Here is a 24,941-nt window from a genome sequence, read left to right as displayed (position 1 = left end):
AGCAGCCCAGGTTTGAGCCTGATCTTTGGTACTATACCATACTGAGTGATTCAGAATAGCTGCTTGCCTTCTGTCAAAATTTTGAACAGTCCTTGAATCCATCAACACTGTCTCATTAATCTTTTTGTAATTTGTACATTTTTGCCTTCGCACTGTACAGCTAGGCACAACTTTATATTTCATGTTGTATATGAATAATAATAAACCTCATTCTGACTTCCCCTGTGATTGTTTAGGCTTTGAAAAGTGAGGAAGTTGATTGGCATATGCTAGACTGTGGCTTACAGGAAAATAAGTGGGGGGGGGGGGTGCGCAAAATGATATTGAGCACAGACTTCCTGGGCCAAATGACCACTTCCTATGAAGCAAGAGTGGATATCGGACCACTGGAAGATGATGCTGGAGAGATAGTAACGGGGGGTAACAAAATAGTGGACGAACTGAATAAGTATTTTGTGTCAGTCATCACTGTGGAATCCAAGTGTCAGGGATCATGAAGTGTATGAAGTTACCATAACTGAGAGAAGGAATCTGAAAGGTCTGAAAATAGGTAAGTCACCTGGACCAGATGGTATACACTCCAGGATTCTGAAAGACATGGCTGAAGAGATCGTGGAGGCATTAGTGATGATCTTTCAGAAATCACGAGATTCTGGAATGGTTCTGGAACACTGGAGAATCACAAATGTCACTCCACTGTTCAAGAAGGTAGAGAGGCAGAAGAAAGGAAACTATAGGCCAGTTAGCCTGACCTCTGGTTAGGAAGATGTTGGGAGTCGATTAAAGATGAGGTCTTGGGGTACTTGGAGGAGGCACATGATGAAATCGACGATTGTCAGCATGGTTTTTTCAAGAGAAAATCTTGCCTGACAAATCTGTTGGATTTCTTTGAAGAAATTACAAGCAGAACAGACAATGGAGAATCAGTTGATGTTGTGTACTTGGATATTCAGAAGGCCTTTGACAAGGTGCCACACAATGAGCCGATGGTATTACAGAAAAGATCCTAGCATGGATAGAGCAGTGGCTGATTTGCGGGAGGCAAGGAGCGGGAATAAAGGGAGTCTTTTCTGGTTGGCTGCTGGTGACTAAACGTGTTCCACAGGGGTCAGTTTGGGACAGATTATTTTTACATTATATATCAATGATTCGGATGATGGAATTGATGGCTTTGTTGCAAAGTTTGCAGATGATACGAAGATAGGGGGGGCAGGTATTTTTGAAGAAGTGGAGGGGGCTACAGAAGAACTTAGAATGTGCAAAGAAATGGCAGATGGAATTCAATGTTGGGAAGTGTATGGTCATGCACTTTTTCAGAAGAAATGAAAGGGTTGATTATTTTCTAAGTGGAGAGAGAAGTTTTAAAAATGAACACAAAGGGACTTGGAATGCTTGTGCAGCCTTTTCCAACCTTTTTGCCCTGGAGGAATCCATGAAATAATGTTCAGGTCTCGCAGAACTCCTGTGTAAAAATTATTATATCTACAGCTCATGGTACTTCAGCGTGATCAGTAAGTTGTAGATATGATAATCTAAAAATAATTTTCAATGCTCTTTTTACCCAACCTTTTTTGGGGGAAAAAACAAGTGGTTAAGCTTATCTTACTTTTCTTGAAATTAATCTTTTTCCCTTTCATAAATTTTAAAAACTCGTAAGACAAACATAATAAATTTCTGTTAAATAACTGGCTTAAGCCAAAATGGCAATTCATTTTTCTTAAGGTAGGCTTGGTAAATTTGATTTAAATAAAGGTTGTAAATTGATTTTAATTAGAAGTTGTATTGTTTGGTTTGAGATTCCAACAGCCATTTAAAATAATCAGCACTTTCACCTATCATAGAGCGGTGATTTGTAGTTGTGTCTTATCGATTTCACTGGGGCTGTTGCTGCATTTATAAGTTGTTTGCCACAGACTTAGCACAATGGAATAGGGGTAAATAAAATATGAAAAAGAATGGGGTAATAAATAATAAGAAAACCGCAAAAAATAACTTCACAATACAATTCACTTCTAACCTACACCGTCCACTTTTTGCGTAAAAATCCCTTCTTTAGAATGAAAATTTCCTTCCAATTTTCTACTACACCGGTAGAGTTTGGTCACTCCCTTAAATCAGTTGGCGGTGTGTCAAGGGAAGTCGGAGGTAATTCGGGAAGGAGAGACTTGAGTAATAGCCCAAGTTGGGCAAGTCCATTCAATGCACGGAAAATGCACTTCACACTCCACATCAGCCTACTGTCCTTCCCTCCATCAATTATAAATCAATCAATTATAAACACTCATCAATTATAAATAGCCTCCCCTATCCCACATCAGAAACAGAATAAACACAGTCCTGGGCACTGCTCTAGTGGGCTGAGAGACCTCTAAGAGATTGTGAACAGGGCTGCTCAGTCACTGCCCACTGCTGCAAGCACTAGCATCGCAAGTTGCGTAAAGTTCAAAAGACTATGTTTAATCTTTTCAGTCACTATTTCTGATAGAACCCTAGTGTTCCACAGATCCTGTTGAGAAACGCTGTCCCCAAAAGATAATTTGCAGGTTGAGTCTGGTGAGGAAACCAAATGCAATGTCAGCATTCATTTCAAGAGGGCTAGAATATAAAAGCAAGGATAGAGTGGTTAGACTTTATAAAGCACTGGTGAGGCCTCAATTTGAGTATTGTGAGCAGTTTTGGGCCCCTTATCTTAGGATGTGCTGACATTGGAGAGGGTTCAAAGGAGGTTCACAAAAATGAATCCTGGATTGAATGGTAATAAAGAATGTTTGTTGGCTCTGGGCCTGTTTTCACTAGAATTCAGAAGAATGAGATGTGACCTCATTGAACCCTATCAAATGGTGAAAGGCCTTGATAGAGTGAATGTGGAGAGGATGTTTCCTATGATGAGGAGAATCTAGGGCTAGAGGCTGTGCTAGAGGGGCATCCTTTTAGAGCAGAGATGAGGAATTTCTTTAGCCAGAGAGTAGTGAATTTGAAATTCTTTGCTAGGCGACTGTGGAGGCCAAGTCTTTACGTATACTTAAGGCAGAGGATGATAGATTCTTTATTGGTCAGGCCAAGAAGAGATACGGGGAGAAGGCAGGAGATTGGGTGCTGAGTGGAAAATTAGGCCAGCCATGATTAAATTGTGGAGAAGACTCAATGGGCCAAATAGCCTTACTCTGCTCTTATATCTGATCGTATTATGGTCTGTGTTGAAACTAATAAAATTATTTATGCAGAGAGTCGATATGGATCTTATAGGCTAAATGGGCCACCTTGAGCTATTATTTTAATTCAGTGCTTCATCATTCTATGATTTCGTCCTGTCTTATGGGCAGGTTGTTGTCAATAGATAAATGTTTCTGTAAATCTTTTTCAGTTTTGTTAGTATGGATTTTTTGTTTTATATCTGTGCTGCATGGTTTTGCAAGATGATCTATTGGGCTAATAGTTTAAGGCAGAGTTGACATTTTTATAGTCTAAACTGTATTTCTGGTTTCCCTTTTGCAGCAGTCCAAAGTCATGGGGCATTCAGAGCTTGGCCCTTAGGACCGCAGGGCAGTGGTATGTGCAGTGATTCAGAAAGTGGAGGAGGAAGCAGTGAGTCACAGTCTGTGGATTCCCCTTCTACTAGCCCAGGTATGGAAACTAAATTTTTAGTAACTATTCCTGATGTCCCAAATCACTATTTTGGTTTATATGGTAGGAACATGAGCATAAGGTGTTACAAATTCATTTGCTGCACCCTACCACAAGTCTCTGAAGAATGAGAATCAGAACCAAGTTTAATATGACTGGCATATGTCATAAAATTTGTTTTACAACAGTACATCTCAATGCATAGTAATAAAAACTATACGTTACAATTAGTACTGTGCAAAAGTATTGTACACATGTAAAGGACATGTAAAAGAAAATCTAAAGCAAAGTTGCTTTTAAAAATGAAAAGTTTCTAAGTATCAAAAAAATTACTATAAGGAGCAGTAAATGGTGAAAAAAAAATCAAATCAATATTTGGTGTGACTATCCTTTGTCTTTAAAACTGCATCAATTCTCTTAGGCACACTTTTGAGCACTTTTATAAGAAAATCGACTGGGAGGTTGTTCCACGCATCTTGGAGAACTTGCCACAGTTCATAGACTTTGGCTATCTCGCTTGCCTCTGTCTCTCCAGGTAATCCCAGGCAGCCTTGATGATGTTGGGATCAGGGCTCTATGGAGGCCATTCTATTTGTTGCAGAACTCCTTGTTCTTTACACTGCAGATAGTTTTTGGCCTTGTGTTTGGGGTCATTATCCTGCCGCAGAATGAAGTTGGGACCAGTCAGATGCCTCCTTGATGGGATTGCGTGATGGATGAGGATCTGCTTGTACTTCTCAGCATTGAGGGTTCCATTAACTGACCAAATCGCCAACTCCATTTGCAGAACTATAGCCCCAAACCTGCAAGGAGCCACCACCATGCCTCACTGTTGGCTGCTGACACTCATCCATTTAGTACTCTTCTACAGATAAATTGTAGCTGGCTTGAGACAAAAATTTCAAATTTTTGTCTCACCAGTCCAGAGCACTTGCTGCCATTGTTCAGCACCCCAGTCCTTGTGTTTTTGTAGATAGGTGAATCTCTTGGCTTTGCTTCTACTTTGGAAGAATGACTTTTTGGCAGCAACACGTCCATGAAGACCACTTTTGACAAGACTTCTCCGGATTGTAGAGGGGGTATACTTGGGTTCCAGTAGTTTCTGAGAGTTCAGAGCTGATGGCAGTGCTAGACGTCTTCCAATTTAGAAGGGATGCCAGTTTGATGTATCTCTCATCTGCTGCACTCAACCTCCATGGCCGACCACTACTCTTCTAGTCCTTAATCTTGCCTGTTTCTTCAGAAGAGATTGAACAGCACATCTTAAAACACTCATCTCCCTTGAAATTTATGCTTGGGAAAGACATTGCTGATGCAAATGACTGCCTTGTGTCTTGTTGCTATGCTCACTCTTGCCATGGTGTAAGAATTGATGATTTAAAGTTTGAATTGTGGCATCTGCCACATCCTCATCTTATAGTTTGGTTGCCCTTCACAGAGTTTGATTTGTTCTACACCTATTTCTGTTACAGTTAATCAGATTAGTTCATTCAAATCATTATGTCATTGAGCATTAGCATCCTGTTTGTTATCTTTGCTTTACCATGCACCGCGCTACACATTATCTACAAAGTAAGTTTTTATTTGAAAAATGGTCTACTACTTGTATGTTATTTTAACAAAATACAGTTTCTCTAACATATATAATTGTTAGGAAAATGAATGTTTGGAAATCTGAAATTTGCTCTTTTCTACCTATACACTCACTAAAACAAAATTGCTATAAAAAATCTCGGGTGCCTAAATTATTTACACAGTACTGTGTGTATGAATATACATAAAATAAAGTAAATGGTGCATAGAGAGAGGGGAAAATATTAAGCAAGTGTTCACGGGTTCATTGTCCGTTCAGAAATCTGATGGTGGAGGGAAATGAGCTGTTCCTGAAACATCATGTGTCTTCAGGCTTCTGTTCCTTCTTGAAAGTGGCAATGAGAAGGGTGCATATCCAAGGGGATGGGGGTCCTTAATAATGGACGCCACATTTTTCAGGCATTGCCTTTTGAAGGTGTTCAAAATGCTGGGGAGTCTAGTGCCCATGAGCAAGCTGGCAGAGTTTACAGCTTGCAGCTTACAGTGCTGCAGCTTTTTCCAATCCATGCAGTGGCCCCATAAACAGCGATGCAGCCAGTTAGAATGCTCACCACAGTACAATTGTAGAAATTTGCAAATGTCTTTGGTGACATACCAATTCTTCTCAAACTCCTAATGAAATATTGCTGCAGTCATGCTTTCTTTGTAATTGCATCAATATTTTGAGCCCAAGATAGATCCTTAGAGGTGTTAACATCCAGGAACTTGAAACTGCTCACTCCTTCCACTTCTGATCCCTCAGTGAGGGCTGATGTGTGTTCCCTTGCCTTGTCTTTTGGTGGTTTTATGTCAGTAGTTGTTGGTAGAAAGGGTGAAAGACTATTAATATTGTAACTGCGAACATGGGTCATTTTTGTGCATATTGGTCTCTAAAGAATTTGAAGGAGTGATTCCTCAATAATCAGCTACAGTGCACTGTGTAAATGAGGCTGAGTAGAAAGTAGGAAAAATATGGATTTAAGCTCCATTTATGCATGATTATTTGATCTATCCTGGGCAAAAGGGATACTGGTCTTGGTATCAGTGTCTTTTAGATTGAGAAGATTTACCAGACTGACTCTGTCTTTGTATTAAGCCCATGATTACTGTCCTGGAGTTTTGTGAGAATGGGTAGTATTTATTGGAGCTTAGAATATAAGGTGATCTTATTGAAACAAGATACTGTGATAAATTTTGGGAGATTAAATGCAATTAGTGAATCAAATCACAAACAAGAGAAAATCTGCAGATGCTGAAAATCCAAGCAACACACAAAATGCTGGAGGATCTCAGGCCAAGCGGCATCTATGGAAAAGAGTACAGTTGATGTTTCAGGCCAAGTCCCTTCATTTTGTATGTGTGTGTTGCTTGGATTTCCAGCATCTGCAGATTTGCTCCAGTTCACAGTTGTTGCTTTAGTCAATTACATTCATATTATCTTTCCATTTGTCCCTTACAAGATCATTAAAATTCACAATGTTATTTAGCTCATTTAAGGGAAAGGTTCTTGAACCCTTTTTTAAAACTATCTTTAGACATTTTGGCTGCATAATCTAAAACTAAATTATCTAAGGTGTGGCAGGAATAGCTTAGAATTTCTGTGATATTGTGGTATGGAAGCCAACATTCTCTGAGTGAGGGGATGAAAGTGAGTGGAACCCAAATTTGTATTCAGTTAGCAATCAATCAAAGAAATCTTGAAATCCAATCATGTCATTGTGTTAACCTAAATAAGTTTTGTTGCCGTAATTGAAGTTATGTATGTTACTTTGTTTGATGCAGGTGATTTTAAAAGAAGGCTGCCCCGCACACCTTCAACGGGTACCATGTCTTCAGCAGATGACTTGGATGAAAGAGAGCCACCATCTTTGTCAGACAATGGTGTGTATTTAGTTCCCCTGTGCATTATGTTCGGGTGTGATTGAGGTTATTATTGCAAGTGATACTTTCTAGTTTACTATTACAAACCATATCACTGCAAAGTAAATTAATTTACTTTTAGTTATATTGTTTCCAGTGAGCACCAGGGGAGGTTGTGTGATAAGATTGTGCTGTTAACATATAATTTGTCTTAAAGAAGCCACTCTAGAAGATTTCTATTGTGCATTTTCCATTTTTCATATTTAGGCAGCTTCCAAGTACGGTAGCCAGGAAACAAAAAAAGAAGATTCTGGCAACTTGTATGAGACGAGGCTGTTGAACTTGGTGTAGGAAAGTTAAATTAGGATGCAAACCATTGTGTAAATTGTAGATTCCACACAAGAACTGGCGTATTGCTCACTAAAAACCTTCCCTCACTGCTGCTAAAACATTCCATACAATTGGCTTTAATTTTCTTGAGGAGCTGCAATGTTAGCTGTCACCTGATCAATTCATTCTGTCCATGTGGCTCTTACCAAATCACCTTTCATGAAATTTTAAGATCAAAATTTTCCAGATTCATTGGTCAACACCATTCAGAGCAAGCATTATCTAAAAATAGATGTGCACAATTTTTTGAGTTTGATATTTGCTTGATGTGTGGCAGAAAACTAAGACTGATCTTTCAGAATAAGCTTAATTGTGCTGTACAACTTTCTTATAATGTAGGTCTAAATGAGATTGTGGTGGAGATGGCAAGTTCTCCAGGGCCCTTCCGCAATACCGTAATGTCAAAGGCATCGCTAACACACAAACTGCGGAAACTGCGAGCTCCATCAAAGTGCAGAGAATGTGACAGCCTTGTGGTGTTTCATGGTGCTGAATGTGAGGAGGTAAAGTATCTGTGACTGGGTAGTTATTTTCCATATTAAAATTTTATGTGCACAAAGTTCTATTTCTCATGAATTAATGAAAATTAGCCAAGTTTTTGGGCATTACCTTTAATTCAATTTACCTTTTAACATAATTGTATCGGGAAAAGCATGCCGAATTACTGATTCCCAGAAGTAGCAAAGTCATAAATCTAGTTGATCAGTCAATCAGAATTAAGTATTTTTTTAACAAAATGTGAAAAGCTCTACTTTTTTTATGCTCTCAGTGATAATAGTTTATAAAAAGTAGTTTGTCCAGGGAGCACTGCAAAGTGGAAATACTGACAGTAATCTCTAATTGTCTGCATTTATTTGTGAATGTGAGGATTCCAGACATTGTTGAATACTGAAATTTCATCATCAAATATAAAGGTATAATTGTACATAATTGTGAATTAAAATAAAAACAGGCACTTACTGCAAAATGGGTAATTCCATTGGCTGCTTCTTGATTGAGAGCATCAGATGATAAATGTTTGCTGGTATTTGTCATTGCTGACTTAAGAAGTGCAAGGAAGGAAACATAGGTCATTCAAGCTTCTATGTAATTGGAAAAAATGTGGTGGACCTAGCCAGCTGGACCCATTTGTTACTGATTGTATGTAGCTACAGTGAAAATCCTGTTCAGTCTGAGAGGAACCACAGGTTCAAACATTGACGCATGTGGTTGGCTGTAGAGCCAATGGTATAAAGCTACCATCCACAGGATAAGAACTAAATACCACTTCTTGTCAAAATCCCACCCAATTTCTTCCCTGCCTGCACAGGCTAATGTGGACGTGTAGGCCAATCTAGCTGACCGTCCTGTTCCAGAGAGGTGCTGTGAAGGTTTAGCAATGCATTGACTTGTTACTGGAAAATCCCTACTCCTAGATTGCTCTGAACCTTCAATAGGAGGCAAGGGTAGGCTAGAGATTTGTCACCTGTGAAAACATTGTGTTTCTTTTTGCTATTGTGTCAGCGAGGTAGTCTTAATGGTGGGAATCTCAGTAAGACTTGGCTCTACTACTAGGCAAAATGTGGACTCCCGCAATCAAGCCGAAAGACATTTGTGAGCACATTTGCTGCTCCATATTACTGAGGTATACAGAAAACATGTAGGCATGAGAACACCCAGGTGCAACCAGCATAATTTAACACAAGCATAAGCAATTTTGAAGCATAATGTATATTTTATAAACCCAAGATTATGCAGAAGCTGGAAATCCTGTATAATACACACAAAATGCTGGAGGAACTTAGCAGGTCAGGCAGCATTTATGAAAATGAATAAACAGTCGATGTTTTGGGCCAAGACCCTTCACTGGGACTGGAAAGGAAGGAGGAAGGTGAGAGGAGGGGAAGGAGTACGAGTTAGAAGTTAGTAGGTGAAGTAAGGGAGGAAGTAAGAAGCAGGAGATGATGGGTGGAAAAGGTAAAGAGCTGGAGAAGGAGGGAGCTGATAGGAGAAGAGGATTGGGCTACGGGAGAAAAGAAAGGAGGAGGGGAACCAGGAGGTGGTGATAGATAGCTGAAGAGAGTGAGAGGGGAGCCAGAGTGGGGAATGGAGAAGAGGGAAGGTGAAAAATTACTAGAAGTTAGCGAAATCAATGTTCATATAATCAGGTTGAAGGCTACCTAGACAGAATATGAGGTGTTGCTTCTTCAGCATGGGAGTGGTCACATTGTGGCAGTAGAGGAGGTTATGGGCCAACATAACAGAATGGGAATGAGGATTAGCATTAAGATGGTTGGCCACCTGCTTTTTGTGGGTGGAATGAAGGCACTTGACAAAGCAATCCCCCAACCTACATAAGGTGCCAAAAGCAATCCCCAAATCTGTGTTGGGTTAACAAAGTGGTTGACATAGATTGGGGGTCTGCCTTGCTGAGCACCTCTGAATGGAACTTCTCCTATCACCTACTAGCTTGTGTTTCTTCCCCTCCCTCCATCTCATTCTGGGTCCTTCCCTGCTTTTCCAGTCCTGGTGAAAGGTCTCGGCCTAAACTGTTGTTTATTCATTTCCATAGATGCTGCCTGACCTGCTGAGTTCATGCAGCAATTTATACATCTTTTATAGCTCCCTAATCACTTATACTACTTTAGCTTTTTCTGCTGTTATCAGAATAAAGGAATAGAAATATATTCTTTGTGTTTTAGTCCTATGATTTGTATTGAACTGAAATTAACATCGTGAGTTAATACTTGAACTTAATTTCACTTGGCAGTGTAGTTTGGCATGCCATAAAAAGTGTCTCGAGACTCTAGCTATACAGTGTGGCCATAAGAAACTTCAGGGTCGATTGCATCTGTTTGGAGTGGATTTTATTCAAACTGCGAAAGATTGTTCTGATGGAATCCCCTTCATTATTAAAAAATGCACTTCAGAGATTGAAAACCGGGCTTTAAGCATAAAGGTAAGATTTGTCATGTGTTCTAAAATTGCATACTTTTTCACTGATAGCATTATTGTTTGTGGAAGTAATTCTGCAATAATTGATGCGCCACCAGGTTTAGCTTAGGATTATATTTAGAACAAGCTCATGATAGCAATAATCATTCAATCAAATGTCTTCAAAATAATTTGTAGTATAGTACTTTAAGAATATTAATAATTTCTTAATACCTGCTCTGCAAGGTCATTACCATTTACCTACATAAATAAAACCAGAATTCCAGTTAAAATAATTTTTAAAAAGCCGCCTTTTTGGTTTTTTTGGATATGGCTAACATTGGTGAGGACACGTTTATTGCTTTGTCCTGTTAAAAGTGGTGAATCATTACACAACGAAGTACTATGCTACAAACATTTAACTATGTAATCTAGGTTTAGAGCTCTGTGATGTTCAGTTCAAGTGGTTCTGCGAGTTAATGTTTGAGTATTCAGCACAAGTTAAATCAGAAAAATTAAATTATTCACCTTAGAATTTAAATAAGAACTTAAAATTGCCTAAAGCTTTGGCCCCTAAGTCTGCTCTGACAATTTTCTAATAATGCATTGTCGTCTTTATCAATGTCCATATTCTATTTGGGTACTGTAAATTAGTTGTGAATGCTTATTTACTTAGTTTATTCTTTGTTCAAAGGGTATTTATCGAATAAATGGAGCCAAATCTAGAGTTGAAAAGTTGTGCCAAGCTTTTGAAAATGGAAAGGATTTAGTGGAACTCTCAGATTTGTATCCCCATGATATTAGCAATGTGTTAAAACTGTTTCTTCGTCAGGTAAGTCCATCTGACATATGACACTATACATCAGTCATTTTAAAAAAAAGTTCAAGTCTTTATTGAAGTGACATCATTATTTTCTTTTGAACCATAGCTTCCAGAGCCACTGATGTTGTTTCGCCTTTATAATGAATTTATTGGCTTGGCCAAGGAATGCCATAATCTGAGCACTGAAGATGATGAGAAACAAAAGGGTCTGCCAGCACGCAAGTGGTCCGCAAGTGTAGGAAGAAGAAAAATTCTTTCTAAAGTCAGAGATTTACTCGGGCAGTTGCCACAACCAAATTATAACACTGTGCGGTATCTCATAAGCCATCTTCGCAGGTGTGTAAAAGTAAACTTTTGGTCACTTCACATTTGAATATATCGAGATTTTTGAGCATTGCTGTTTATCCAAACCTTCATGTGTCACATTTCCCCAACCAGCCAAAAGATGCTTGTTTTTACCTCTGATTGAAAGATTGCATCAACATACAGGTTTAATGGCTTGCTTCCACAGTCCCATGCTGCAAAGAGCTTTGTCAAGTGAACTGAGCCTCTTGCTGAAAGAGACTTAGCATTTAGATACTGAACAGTTTGAGATCCAGAATCGTATTTGTCCTTCAATCCAAGTAAAAGTCCATGTTTGAATTAACTTTTGTCAGTTGTTTTCCTGTTCACTCAATATTAGTACCTCAGTGCTCTGCACAGAGGTCACTTAAACAGTGATACTGTTTATGATTGCAGAACGCTTTTTTTTTGTGTGCCCTTTCAGTTTTATGATGCATTTTATAGCTATCAGTAATATTTGAAAGCCCATGCATGCAGAGAAAAAAAATTACAGTATCCCAGCTTCAAAAGTTGACATGTGTTTTTAATTTTATTATGTCTCCGAAAAGGAAATTTCATCCTACTGGTGGTTTTCTGAACACTTTTCTTTGAAGCATTCTCCTTCAAAAAGATGTTTTACAGAATAAAATCTGAAGAGCATTTGCCTTTTGTGCCATCGTAAATCCAAATCAGGTTCTATGTCTTGACTGCATTGTGTTCAATGGCATTATTTTCATGCTTAAATTGCTCTGGTAACTTGACAATGTGGCGTTGACTCCATGTAACTATAAACAGCTTCAAGTTCCTCGGCATCCATATCACTGAGGACGTCACGTGGTCTATACACACCAGCTGTGTAGTGAAAAAGGCACAACAGCGCCCCTTTCACCTCAGACTGTTGAGGAAGTTTGGTATGCGCCCTCAGATCCTGATAACTTTCTACAGGGGCACAATTGAAAGCACCCTGACCGGCATCACTGCTTGGTACGGGAACTGTACCTCCCTTAATTGCAGGACTCTGTAGAGAGTGGTACGGACAGCCCAGCACATCTGTAGTTGTGAACTTCCTATGATTCAGGACATTTACAAGGACAGGTGTGTAAAAAGGGCCCGTAGGATCACTGAGGACCCAAGTCATCCCAACCACAAACTGTTCCTGCTGCTACCATCTGGGAAGCGGTACTGCAGCATAAAAGCCAGGACCAACAGGCTCCGGGACAGCTTCTTCCACCAGGCTATCAGACTGATGAACTCATGCTGATTTGAGTGTACTCTATATTACATTGACTGTTCTATTTATTATAAATTACTGTGATTGCACATTTAGGTGGAGCCGTAAAGATTTTTACTCCTCATGTATGTGAAGGATGTAGGGAATAAAGTCGATTCAATTCAATTTACTTTTATTTTTAAAGCTTTGTTTCCATTTACAGTATGTTTTGTGCATCATTTGTTGAACACAAGAAAGTAGGACTAAGCTGGCCCTCATTCGTGCCCCATCTTTAAATATGATCATAGCTAATCTGCTTCAGGCCCCAATTCTTATGCCTGTTCCCCATAGTCCCTAATGTCATGATCTTTAAAAACAAAATTATCGACCTCCTCTTTAAGCACCTTCCAGTAATGTAGCTTCCATAACCTGCTGAGATAGAGAATGCCAGAAATTCACTGCCTAAGACCTGTCATTTCCATTCTTTCAGTATAAGTTGAACTGTATCTTGCATTGTGATGTACTTTACAGTACCTGTAACCTTTATAGTAATTACAACCAATTTTCATAAAGCCTGTTCCCACTCACTTATAATGTTTAACCAGGGGATAAATATTAGCTTGTATACCAGGATAACAGACTTGCTTTTCTACTTTAATATGGTACCTTTGTCTGCCTAATAGTACAAACAAGCCGAATATTTCAGTTCTCTTGATAGTGTAACATTTTCTCAGGTCTGCATTATGATGTTACTTGTTACTTTAATGAACTTTATAATAAAGTGTTACCAACTAAAAACATTGACAGATTCACACATTTGCGTTTCCTCAACAGGGTAGCAGAAAAAGAAGAAGAAAATAAAATGTCACCTAGTAACCTTGGGATAATATTTGGACCCACTCTCATTCGACCAAAACAAACTGATGCTACTGCTTCATTATCTTCTCTCGTTGACTATCCATATCAGGCTCAAATGGTGGAACTACTCATTAATTATTATGAAAAGATATTTGTTTTTTCACTGTCTCCATCATATTCACAAACTGGAAAGACCTTATTTGATGAGAAAGATAAGGTTATTCCTTTGTCACCTGAGGAAGGTATCCCAAAAAACAAGGGTCATCCAAAAAGTAACAAAGAGGTGAGTGTTGGCTTGACAATTCTGTAGAGCTTCTAGGAATTTAGAGTCTTCTCTTCCCCCCCCCCCCCCCCCATTGTTGGAATACTCCAGAAATGCATTTCCAACAAAAATCAAGACAAAATCTCTCTTGCATTAGGATCAACAAAGATCCCAATTTAGAAATCAAAAAATAAATTTGTGGTAATACTCAGCAAGGGCAAATGTATTTCTGAAAAGAGAAATAGGGTTGATATTTCCATTTGAACACTTTTTTTTAAATACAGCTTTCAATAATTTGCAAATGTTTTTGGTTGTCAGTTTGGTTATTTTGGCGCACCTACCAGTTTGTATTTCTTATCCATAAAGTTCATGATTATTAGCCCTATAATAAAAACAATATATTCCAAGACTCTTGTTTCTGAAGTGTATTCACAAACTTTAACCTAAGTTTAATTTATATAAAATCCATATATGGTATCATGTGAGAAAATGAAATAGATTGCAGTTTTGAATTGCTGAAAAAGAGAAAGGAAGAAGAAAATTAACATGCCCATAGGGGATAAGTTGAAGCTGAATAGGACATGAGGGTAATGTGGAAAGGAAGCTTATGAAAACTTTAAGATTTTGAAAATTGAGAGTTTTTTTTTGCCAATGGGGCATTGCTTTAATGTTATTTACTTAGGTAGCAGAAATGCTGGCTATATGTGATGAATACATAGTGGGGGGAGAGGTGGATTAAGTAGCATGAAACGTGACTATGGTTTGAAGTGGTTCATTCTTAATTACATAAGGCTTTGCTTGTAATCAAGTCACAAAACTTGATACTCTTTGTTAGGTGTGAAGGAAATGGGAGCTTTTTTTTCATTTACTTAAAGGCTTTTAACAAATATGGACATAAAGTTATGTAGTTCATTGGGAATACTCCAGGCAATGATGATGATGCAGTGATTGCATTATTATGCTAGTAACTAACAGTCTAGAGATGTTAGTTCAAACCAAACTAGCTAAGGAATTGTAGTTCAATTCATTGTCTGAAATTAGTTTCAGTAAAGATCACTAAACCATCAGATTCTTATTGGGTGGGGGGAAATAGCTATATGATTTACTTAAATCATTCGGGTGGAATTTTTGCCATACTTGACCAACCTTACCTGTTTCAGAATGCTCCATCTAGTCACAACTCAGACGTCTATACCTGCATGTGACAAGATTTCAATAATGTTCACAGCTGTGATGTATGACAAATAGCATTCATAGTCTGGTAGTGACTCTTTCCAATAAGAGATTGTCGCCTATCTTTGACATTCTGTGCGATATCATGGGGATTGCCAGTGAGCAGAATCTCAATTAAACCAGCCAGCTGTTAGGACAGGACAGGTAGGGCTAGGCAGTTAATGATGGCCTTGCTATTGATGCTTGCTTCTCAAAATGTAATTAAAAAGATATGCAGTTATATGAAGTAAATATATTTCTGCCTTTTAAAACTGGCTTAAGATTAATAAAATGTGTTGTTCTTAATGTATTATTACTGCTTATACATAAATATAACGGGGACATTTTTGATGTTGGCAGGGCTTTGGGTTGTCCGGACCTGAAAAGGAATCATCACAAAAAGTATCTTCCAGTAAGACTATAAGTGAAGGAAAGGATCTAAAATGGAGCAGAAAGGTCAATGAATTAGGTTTGTATCTTGGTGTATATTTATAAAAGAAATCATGTTTTGGGGATATCAGGACTGAATGAAAGCATGTGTTGTACAGGGGACCCAGTGTAGAGTAACAAGGGGAGTAGTGCTTTGTTTCCAAATGAATGGATCATTAATAATGCATCTTTGAGAAATTGAAGTTTTTCTTGGGATTAACAGTTTAAACCCAGTTGACACTACTAATGTATGAATTGTACAATATTTTCAGGGCCAGATGTCTCTCTCAACCTGGAAAAATGTGAGATACTGAAACAATTACCAACTACACAAGCTTCTGAAGAACACAAAGCCAACAAGTCAGCAAGTGAAAAGGCCGGTCATCAGCTTGTTAAAGTTAATATGCGGCCTCCTAGGCCAAAGCCAATTATTCCAAGACCTGCTAGCCTTCCTGTTCCTGAAATGCTTTCCTTGAATGACAGAAGTGTGAAAGGGTATAGTAAAACAAACAATGAAAGGAATACTATTATTGAAGAAGTTCCAGAGATGCAAACTCCATCTCGTTCACCTACATGTTGCAGACATTCATACTATGACACCCAGTCTCTGCATCGGACTTGGGACAAGCAGTATAAGTGTTATGGGATAACTCAAAAGACGGCCATGATTGTGGCAAATGTTGCTCCAGAAAACAAAACTATTGACAATTCTCTCTCTCCACCCTTTGCTCAAGGTTCTGGCAATAACTTTACAAGTAGCTTGCTGCCCAATAAACCAAACACAGTGACCGTTAGACAGGTAAAGACCACAAAGGTTGATGGAAACTCATTAGATCCTGTACCACCTTATGCATTTCGATCTCCACGAACTTTACAGCCTCCACCTGGCACTTTTTACAAACCTCCCTCTAATGCACTCAAACATGCAGAAGGTTCTATGCTCAAGCCTTTTGCAGCATTAACTAACAACTCGGATTCTGTACAAGACAGCAATGGAACAATTAATCCTGAAGATAATGGATCTAAGGAATTGGAAAGTTCAGCAAGTGCAGCCAAAGAAACCCAAGCAGAACGCAAACTGGCATTTCAAAAACTGCGATCGAAACGACTTCCACCAGACTATGAATACAGAGAAGCCCATTTTGTTTAAATGACAATTAAATTAATTCTTAGTGTTAATCTGCCAAGTTACTTTATTAATATTTTAAAATGTTTTATTTTTCCATGTGAGAAGCCATAACATAATCTAATTGTAAAACTTTCGACAATGGTGCATCCTTGAAATGATCTTCAATTTTCCACGTTGCTGTGTCATTGTCGAGTGTTGCAATGTTCATATTTCCAAAACTTCTCAAGCTTCCTAACAAAAGCTGTAGTTACTATTGATCTTTAAATGAGTTTTTAAATTGTATGGTAGCATACAACAATGTATCTTTTCCCAGAAAAAGATGAGGTAGTTGCTAAATAAGCAGCACGGCTTAAATTTATTTTGTGGCAGTAGTATTATGTTTATATTCAGTCAGGTTTCCAAAGTTTTGCAACATTTATATTCTCAACTGCCATTCTTAATTGTGCAATGAAAGTTTATTATGAGTCTTAAAAACTGCACAGTTGTGCCAGAGCCCATGTTCTTTAATGTGCAAAACCCTCAAATATATTCCTATTAATTGTTTGCATTTGTAAGCCAAGTGATCTTCAAAATGCTTAAATTGTCATTTTATCTTATTGGTGTATGTAGTGTGGTCCATGACCAGGATTATGCTCATTAGGGGTTCCGTCTTAAAATGTGAATTACTTTTGTAAATTGTGCATATGTTTATTTATATCATGTTCATCTTGTTGCATGTATGCTTTGTTTACATTACTTTGTACACAAGACACTAAGCTATGTTTCTTAAAGCAAATATATTAATTCCTATATATAATGTAATGAATTACAAGAAATGCCTTAACATTTGGGAAATTGCCTTATGTAATTTATTAAAATTTAGGTTTATGGGTATTTTATAAATGTTGAATTTATGTAAACTAATTGGGCATCCATCTGCATAAGACCAATTATGATATATTTGTAATGCTTTTAGGTGGATTACATAAGCCTTAGGAAATTTGAGGTGTAAATGAGCAATATTTTTCATCACTGTTTTAAATGTTACTTCAAGAATGCCAGAGTTCTTTGTATTTACAGCATTTTTATAAGAACTTTTACCAGTGTTGCATTGGTCTTGGCTCTTCAGGTGGGAGACCTCCAACGAAAGGATGGGACATAATTGCTGAAATTTGAGATGATGTTAAATGTGCCTTGAGTTTACAGTTAAAGATATTTTCTTTAAATGCTGGTAATGTTGCAGAAACAAGTTGTTGTTATTGCGTCCTATCGTTCTGCTATGTTGCTTTATTGGAATTTCTGAACCATTATCTCATTATATGGCATTCGATTGTAATAAATGTTCCTGTTTTTCTAAATTGATTATTGGTGGAAAAAAGTTTGATTAGAATTCCATATATTTAATCTCTTTGACATAACCTTTATCAGCTTGACACAATCTTTATCCACTATATCTATTAGGAAGGTCAAATTTGGAAGTGTGGAGAGTAGGGAGGAAGACGTAGTTATTTGGATGTTTGCGTACACCAGTTGTTCTTGGTTTGGTATCATAAAGTGTTGAAGAAAATTTTCAGCAGTTCGGGTAGAAAACTAGTTGACATTTTGGGTCAAGACATTTCATATGGACTGAAGGAGTAGAGGGGAGATCGCCAGTGTCAGGAGATGAGGGGAAGGATTGACACAAGCACAGCTGAGAAACAGTAAGTGGATCAAAATGAGGTGATGGAGAAGACTGGGGTTGGGGGTGTGTGTTGAACTGTGTAGATCAAGAGTAGCTTCTTCTGTCTCTATTTTTCTAACTATTCTGTTCTTCCCACTTTAGCCTTGACGTGTAGTGTAAATTTCTATATTATGAGGACATTAATGAGTGTGCAACCAACTCCTGTCAAAAATGCACAAAGCTAGCAGAATTTATCATTTTGATTTGTTATCAACAATAGTTTGAAGTTCAAGTTCTTCCTAAACAGCAATGGCTCTAGAGCACTAAAAATGGTTTTAAAGTATGTGCAGATTAATTGCTGGCTTGTTTCTGCAGGCTGTGAAATTGTGTAAATGTGTGGTTATTTAAGGCCATATGGTGTGCTCTAGCAGACTGCGGACAGACTCGATTCCACCTCCACAAACTAGTTGGTCTCAGGATTTTCCCTTGGAATATAGCCTAAAAGAGAATGAGCAGAAGATGGACTATTGATATTGGTGCTGGATGGTGCCTGGTGAGAAAGTAATGCTTTATTCATGGAAAGGGTTCTTAGATGGAGAATCTATTTACTCGGTAGGCACAAAAAAAGAAACTTGGCTCTGAAAATCTGTGCTTTCAAAAGGTCTTCTGCAGTCGGAATGCAAAGACTGTACCATCGTAGACCAAGAATAATTATGCATGTCTTTTATCTTGACTGTGAGGTTATGTACACTTCTATATGCAATAGATAACTGACATTCACAACTTGAAGAACTTAACACCAAATGCACTTAAATGTACTACAATCGAAAGGTGTTCGGATCCTTTTTGCGTTTTCTGTGGTTTTGCATTACTAATGCCTATGTTGCCAAAATGTAAGTAGCATCACACAAAGAGTGATTCAGTGTGTGCTGAAATCACTGCTCTAGGGATTCCTGTAGTGGCTGGCTGCATTTTTGAATTGGGGGGTGGGGAAGTAGTTCTGCCCCATTGGGCAACAGTCTTATGCCTTGCCTCTCTTGCTGACCATCAGAGATAACCAGTATAAGAATGAAACCCAAGAAAGAAATTGCAAACCCAATTGTACAAATCAAAAGGATGCTATTTACTTACAAATGGCTCCTAATTATTCCAGGTAATCTTTACTGCCTTTCTTCCCTGTCACTCCTATGTATTCAGAAATGGGTCCTTTTTAACTCAACAAGATCAAGGCAAATCTCATTACAAATTGATTTTGGTATTGTTGCCTATACTGGTACCCTTCACCACCTTGTTGATAAAGAATCTACCTCTGCCCTCATAATACTTGAAGACTGTTTATCCATTGAAGAAGAGTTTTCCTAAGACCTCCTGAGTGAGAAAATTATGCCACATGTGTCTTAAATAGGCAATACCTTACTATTTCTTTTTAAATAGTGACCTCTAGTTCTAAATTCTTGCATAAGAAAAAACATCCTCTCCACATTGAAGCTGTTGAGATTTGGGATTAGAAAACCAATAAAGTTTTCATGCAAGTTGATTGGGTTTTAAGAAAGTGTATGGTGTGTTGACTTTCATCAGTCGGGGATTGAATTCAAGAGCTATGAGGTAATGTTGCAGCCCTATAAAACCCCGGTTATACCACACTTGGACTATTGTGTTCAATTCTGGTAGCCTCTTAGGAAGGATGTAGAAGCTTTAGTGGGGTGCAGAAGAGATTTACCAGAATGCTGCCTGGACTAAAGAGCGTATCTTATGAGGATAGGTTGGGCGAACTAGGGCTTTTCTTTTGGAATGGGGAATAAGAGGTGACTTGCTAGAGGTGTACAAGATTATAAGAAGTATAGCTAGGGTGGAGAGAGCTGTGATGCTTCCTGTTCAATAGCATGATTGCCTGCTACAGTTACCTCTGTTGTACTATCCAGAATTGGAGTTGCTTCCTGTACATTGCTTAACTTTGCAAATACATTATTTGTACTTACCTAGCAGGTTGATTAGCTTGCCCATTTGCACTACTAATCCATATTACTTTATCTTTCTTGACTATGACTCAAACAGAAAATAGGTGCAGGAGTAGGCCCTTCGAGTCTGCACCGCCATTCACTATGATCATGGCTGATCATCCAACTCAGAACCCTGTACCTGCCTTCTCTCCATACCCCCCATCCCTTTAGCCAGAAGGGTCAACTGCTTGCCCTATGCCTTCTTCAGAGAAGCAGCACTCACAGCTCCAGGCTTGAAATGTGACTTGTAGTGCTAGTATCAAAGCTCAAAATTCAAAGTAAATTTATTATGCAAGTATACATATCACCATGTACTATCTTGAGATTAATTTTCTTGTGGGAACTCTCAGAAGGTAAGAAGAAACAATCGAATCAATGAAAAACTGCACACAATGAAGATGAACAAACATTATGCAAAAGACCATAAATTGCAAATAAATAAGCAATATATATGGAGAATATGAGTTGTTGCACCCATAGATTGTGGAATCAGTTCAGTGGTTGGGTGGATGAAGTTATCACCTCTGGTTCAAGAGCCTTATGGCTGAGGTTCCTGAACCTGGGAGTGTGGAACCTGTGGCTCCTGTTCCTCCTTCCCGGTGGCAGCAGTAAGAAAAGAGCGTAGCCTGGATAAAGACAAGAAAATCTGTAGGTGCAACACAGAAAATGAAGGAGGAACTCAAGCATATATGGATAAGAGTAAACAGTTGATGTTTTGGGCTGAGACCAATCAGCTTTGGTCTTACTGACATTGAGTGCAAGGCTGATACTGTTACACCACTCAACTAGCTGGTATATCTCACTCCTGTACACCTTTATATCTCCATCTGAGATTCTACCAACAATGGTTGTATTATCAGCAAATTTATAGGTGGCACACAGTCTAGCCACACAGTCATAAGACCATAAGATATAAGAGCAGATTTAGTCCATTTGGCCCATTGAGTCTGTTCTGCCATTTCATCATGGTTGGTCCAATTTTCCCCTCAGACCCAGTCTACTTTCTCTGTATGCCTTCATGCCCTGACAAATCAATAATCTATCAACCTCTGCCTTAAATGTACGGTGCCTATAAAAAAATATTCACTCCACTTTGGAAGTTTTTGTGTTTTATTGTTTTACAACATTGAATCACAGTGGATTTAATTTGGCTTTTTTTTTACACTGATCAACAGAAAAAGACTCTTCCGTGTCAAAGTGAAAGCAGATCTCTATAAAGTTATCTAAATTAATTACAAATATAAACACACAAAATGATTGATTGCAAAAGCATTCACCCCCTTTAATATGACACAGCAAATCACCACTGGTACAGCCAATTGGTTTTAGAAGTCACATAATTAGTTAAATGGAGATCACCTATGTGCAGTCAAGATGTTTCAATTGATTGTAGTAAAAATACACCTGTATAGGGAAGGTTCAATTGCTGGTGAGTCAGTATCCTGGTAAAAACTACACCATGAAAACAAAAGAACACTGTAAAAAGGTTATTGAAAAGCACAAGTCAGGAGATGGATACAAGCAAATTTCCAAGTCTCTGAATATTCCTTGGAGTACAGTTAAGTCAATCATCAAGAAATTATAAGAATATGGCACAGCTGTAAATCTGTCTAGAGCAGGTCATCCTCAAAAACTGAGTGACTGTGCAAGAAGGGGACTAGTGAGTGAGGCCACCAAGAGGCCTATGACAACTCTGGAGGAGTTACAAGCTTCATTGGCTGAGATGGGAGAGATGGTGCATATGACAACTGTTGCCCAAGTGCTTCTCCAGTCACAGCTTAATGGGAGAGTGGCAAATAGAAAGCCACTGTTGAAAAAAGCTCACATGAACTCTCAGCTAGATTTTGCCAGGAGGCATGTGGGAAACTCTGAAGTCAGCTGGAAGAAAGTTCTGTGATCTGATGAAACTAAAATTGAGCTTTTTGGCTATCAAACTAAACACTATATTTGGCTTAAGCCAAATACTGCACGTCATCAAAAACACACCATCCCTACCATGAAGCATGGTGGTGGCTGCATCATACTGTGAGGATGCTTCACTGCAGCAGGCCCTGGAAGGCTTATGAAGGTAGAAGGTAAAATGAATGCAGCAAAATACAGGGAAAACCTGATCACTCGCGATCCTCATGCAATCTGACAGAGCTTGAGCAGTTTTGTAAAAAGAATAGGGAATAATTGCTATGTCCAGATGTGCAAAGCTGACAGAGAGATCTATGCATATAGGCTCAAGGCTGTAATTGCCGCCAAAGGTGCAGCTACTAATTACTAGCTAGAAGGAGGTGAGTAATTATGCAATCAATTATTTTGTGTTTAATAATTGTAATAAATTTTGACCAATTTGTAGAAATTTGTTTTCACTTTGACATGAAAGAGTCTCTTCTGTTGATCATTCTAAAAAAAAAACAAGTTAAATCCACTAAGATTCAATGTTGTAAAACAATACAACATGAAAACTTCCAAAGGGGTTGAATACTTTTTATAGGCACTGTATATAAAGCCGTAGCCTCCACAGCAGACTGGGGCAAAGAATTCCACAGATTCACCACTCTCAGACTAAAGAAGTTCCTCCTCATCTCTGTTCTAAAAGGACACCCCTCTATTCTGAGGCTGTGTCCGCCGGTCTTAGACTTTCCTGTCATTGAAAACCTCCTCTCCACATCCACTCTATCAAAGACTTTCTCCATTCAATGGGTTTCAATGAGATCACCTTTTGTTCTTCTAAATTCCAGTAAATACAGACCCAGAGTCATCAAATGCTCTCCATATGAAAAGCCATTCGATCCTGAAATCATTTTCATGAAGCTCCTTTGAACCCTCTCCAGTTTCAGCACATCCTTTCTAAGATAAGGGGCCCAAAACTGCTTACAATACTTCAAGTGAGGCCTCACCTGGGCTTAACAAAGTCTTAGCATTACAGCCTTGCTCTTATATTCTAGTCCTCTTGAAATGAATGCTAACATTGCATTTTCCTTCCTCAGTCATGGGTATAGAGAGAGTACAGCAGTGGGCTAGGCACACATCCCTGAGGTGCACCAGTGTTGATCGTCAGTGAGGAGAAGGTATTATTACCAATCCACACAGATTGTGGTCTTCCAGTTAGGAAATCGCAGATCCAATTGCAGAGGGAGGTATAAAGGCCCAAGTTCTGTAGTTTATCGATCAGGACTGTAGGAATGATGATATTAAACGCTGGGCTATAGACAACAAACAGCATCCTGATATGGGTGTTTGTATTGTCCAGGTCAAAGGGCATGTAAGGAGCTTTTGAGACTACATCTGCCATAGACCTATTGTGGCGATAGGCAAAATGCAGTGAGCCCAGGTCCTTGATGAGATGGGAGTTGGTTCGTCTTGTTGTTGAGGCACCTTGTGTGGATAGCCTGGATAGTGGGGGTCCTCGATGATAGATGCTGCTTTCCTGCCACAGCATTCCTTTTAGATGTGCTCAGTGGTGGGGAGAGCTATACCCATGATGGAATGGGCTGTACCCACCACTTTTTGTTGTTTTTTATTTTCATTCAAGGGTATTGTTATTTCCATACCAGTCAGAATACACTAATGCACATCTATAGAAGATTTTCAAACTTTTAGATGACATGCTGAATCTTCGCAAGCTTCTAAGGAAACAGAGACACTGCTCTGTTTTTTTATAACGGCCGTTACGTGCTGAACTCAGGGTGAATCCTCTGAAGGGATAATGCCAAGGAATTCAAATATGCTGATGATCTCCACCTCTGATCCCCTGATGAGAACTGGCTGGTGGACTTCCGATTTCCTCCTCCTGGAGTCAATAATCGGCTGTTCGGTTTTGCTGGCATTGAGTGAGAGGTTGAGCTGATGATCTGCTTGAAATCACATGATGATATTCTTACATTTTTGTTGTGTTCTTCCCTCCCACCATTCTGACTTGGGCAGCTTGCATTGTTTACTGTCTGAAACACAAAGTGACTCAGGATTAGGGTTGTAAGGAGAGCATGGAGAAAGTAAGAGAAGGTATGCTAATCGACAGTTTATCAAGTGAAGAGGTTGTGGGATTACAATAACAACATTCAATCATTTTGGCTTCACAATCCATCATCAGAGGTTTCTGTAAACATGGTGAACACATCCTCCTCCGGTTGCTTAAGGATATGCAGCCACACTGTTTCCCAGTGTTTAAATGCTAGTGACAATGTTTTACTTATTCATTCACAAGACATGGGAGTTTCTAGCAGAGTCACCATTTAATATTCACCTCAAATTGACCTTGAACCAAGAGACTATAATCGTCATATGTCTGTGGGTCACATATGTGTCATATAGGGTAAGGAGAGGTGCTGTACTTGCACAATGGTGTCACGATTACCATTACTGATGTGATTTTTTTATATATTTGATGAGATAAATTCTGGATTAATGCAAATTCACAAACAATATATCAAGAATCTCTAATAGCTGCAGCCCTGTCTGTGCCATCCAGGGTCAGAGTGTAATATTGAGTGATAAGTTAAAATGCCTGAAATTAGACCAGTAATATCTAACATAGAAACAGAAAATCTACAGCACAATACGGGCCCTTCGGCCCATGAAGCTGTGCCAAACATGTACTTCCTTTAGAAATTACCTAGGGTTACCCGTAGCCCTCTATTTTTCTGAGATCCATATACCTGTCCAGGAGTCTCTTAAAAGACCCTATCGTATTCACCTCCACCACCGTCAC

The 24,941-nt window shown here is 38.7% G+C and overlaps 1 protein-coding gene across 3 annotated transcripts in view; it reads left to right on the top strand.

Annotated features, from left to right (window-relative positions):
• LOC140205793 (rho GTPase-activating protein 29-like) overlaps positions 1-17,944 on the top strand; it is a 73,130-nt gene extending 55,186 nt beyond the window's left edge. For all 3 annotated transcript variants that reach the window (XM_072273481.1, XM_072273478.1, XM_072273480.1), the window contains exons 15-23: positions 3,496-3,624; positions 6,979-7,077; positions 7,786-7,949; positions 10,196-10,384; positions 11,054-11,191; positions 11,289-11,518; positions 13,548-13,854; positions 15,406-15,514; positions 15,747-17,944. In XM_072273481.1, coding sequence (XP_072129582.1) covers positions 3,496-3,624; positions 6,979-7,077; positions 7,786-7,949; positions 10,196-10,384; positions 11,054-11,191; positions 11,289-11,518; positions 13,548-13,854; positions 15,406-15,514; positions 15,747-16,624 — 2,243 coding nt within the window. In that variant the 3' untranslated portion in view covers positions 16,625-17,944. The remainder of the gene's footprint in view (positions 1-3,495; positions 3,625-6,978; positions 7,078-7,785; positions 7,950-10,195; positions 10,385-11,053; positions 11,192-11,288; positions 11,519-13,547; positions 13,855-15,405; positions 15,515-15,746) is intronic.
• Positions 17,945-24,941: the final 6,997 nt, after the last annotated feature.

Source organism: Mobula birostris, chromosome 12 (genome assembly GCF_030028105.1).
Source record: "Mobula birostris isolate sMobBir1 chromosome 12, sMobBir1.hap1, whole genome shotgun sequence".
In the NCBI taxonomy this organism is placed as follows: Eukaryota; Metazoa; Chordata; class Chondrichthyes; order Myliobatiformes; family Myliobatidae; genus Mobula; species Mobula birostris.
This window is presented reverse-complemented; position numbering and strand designations above follow the sequence as displayed.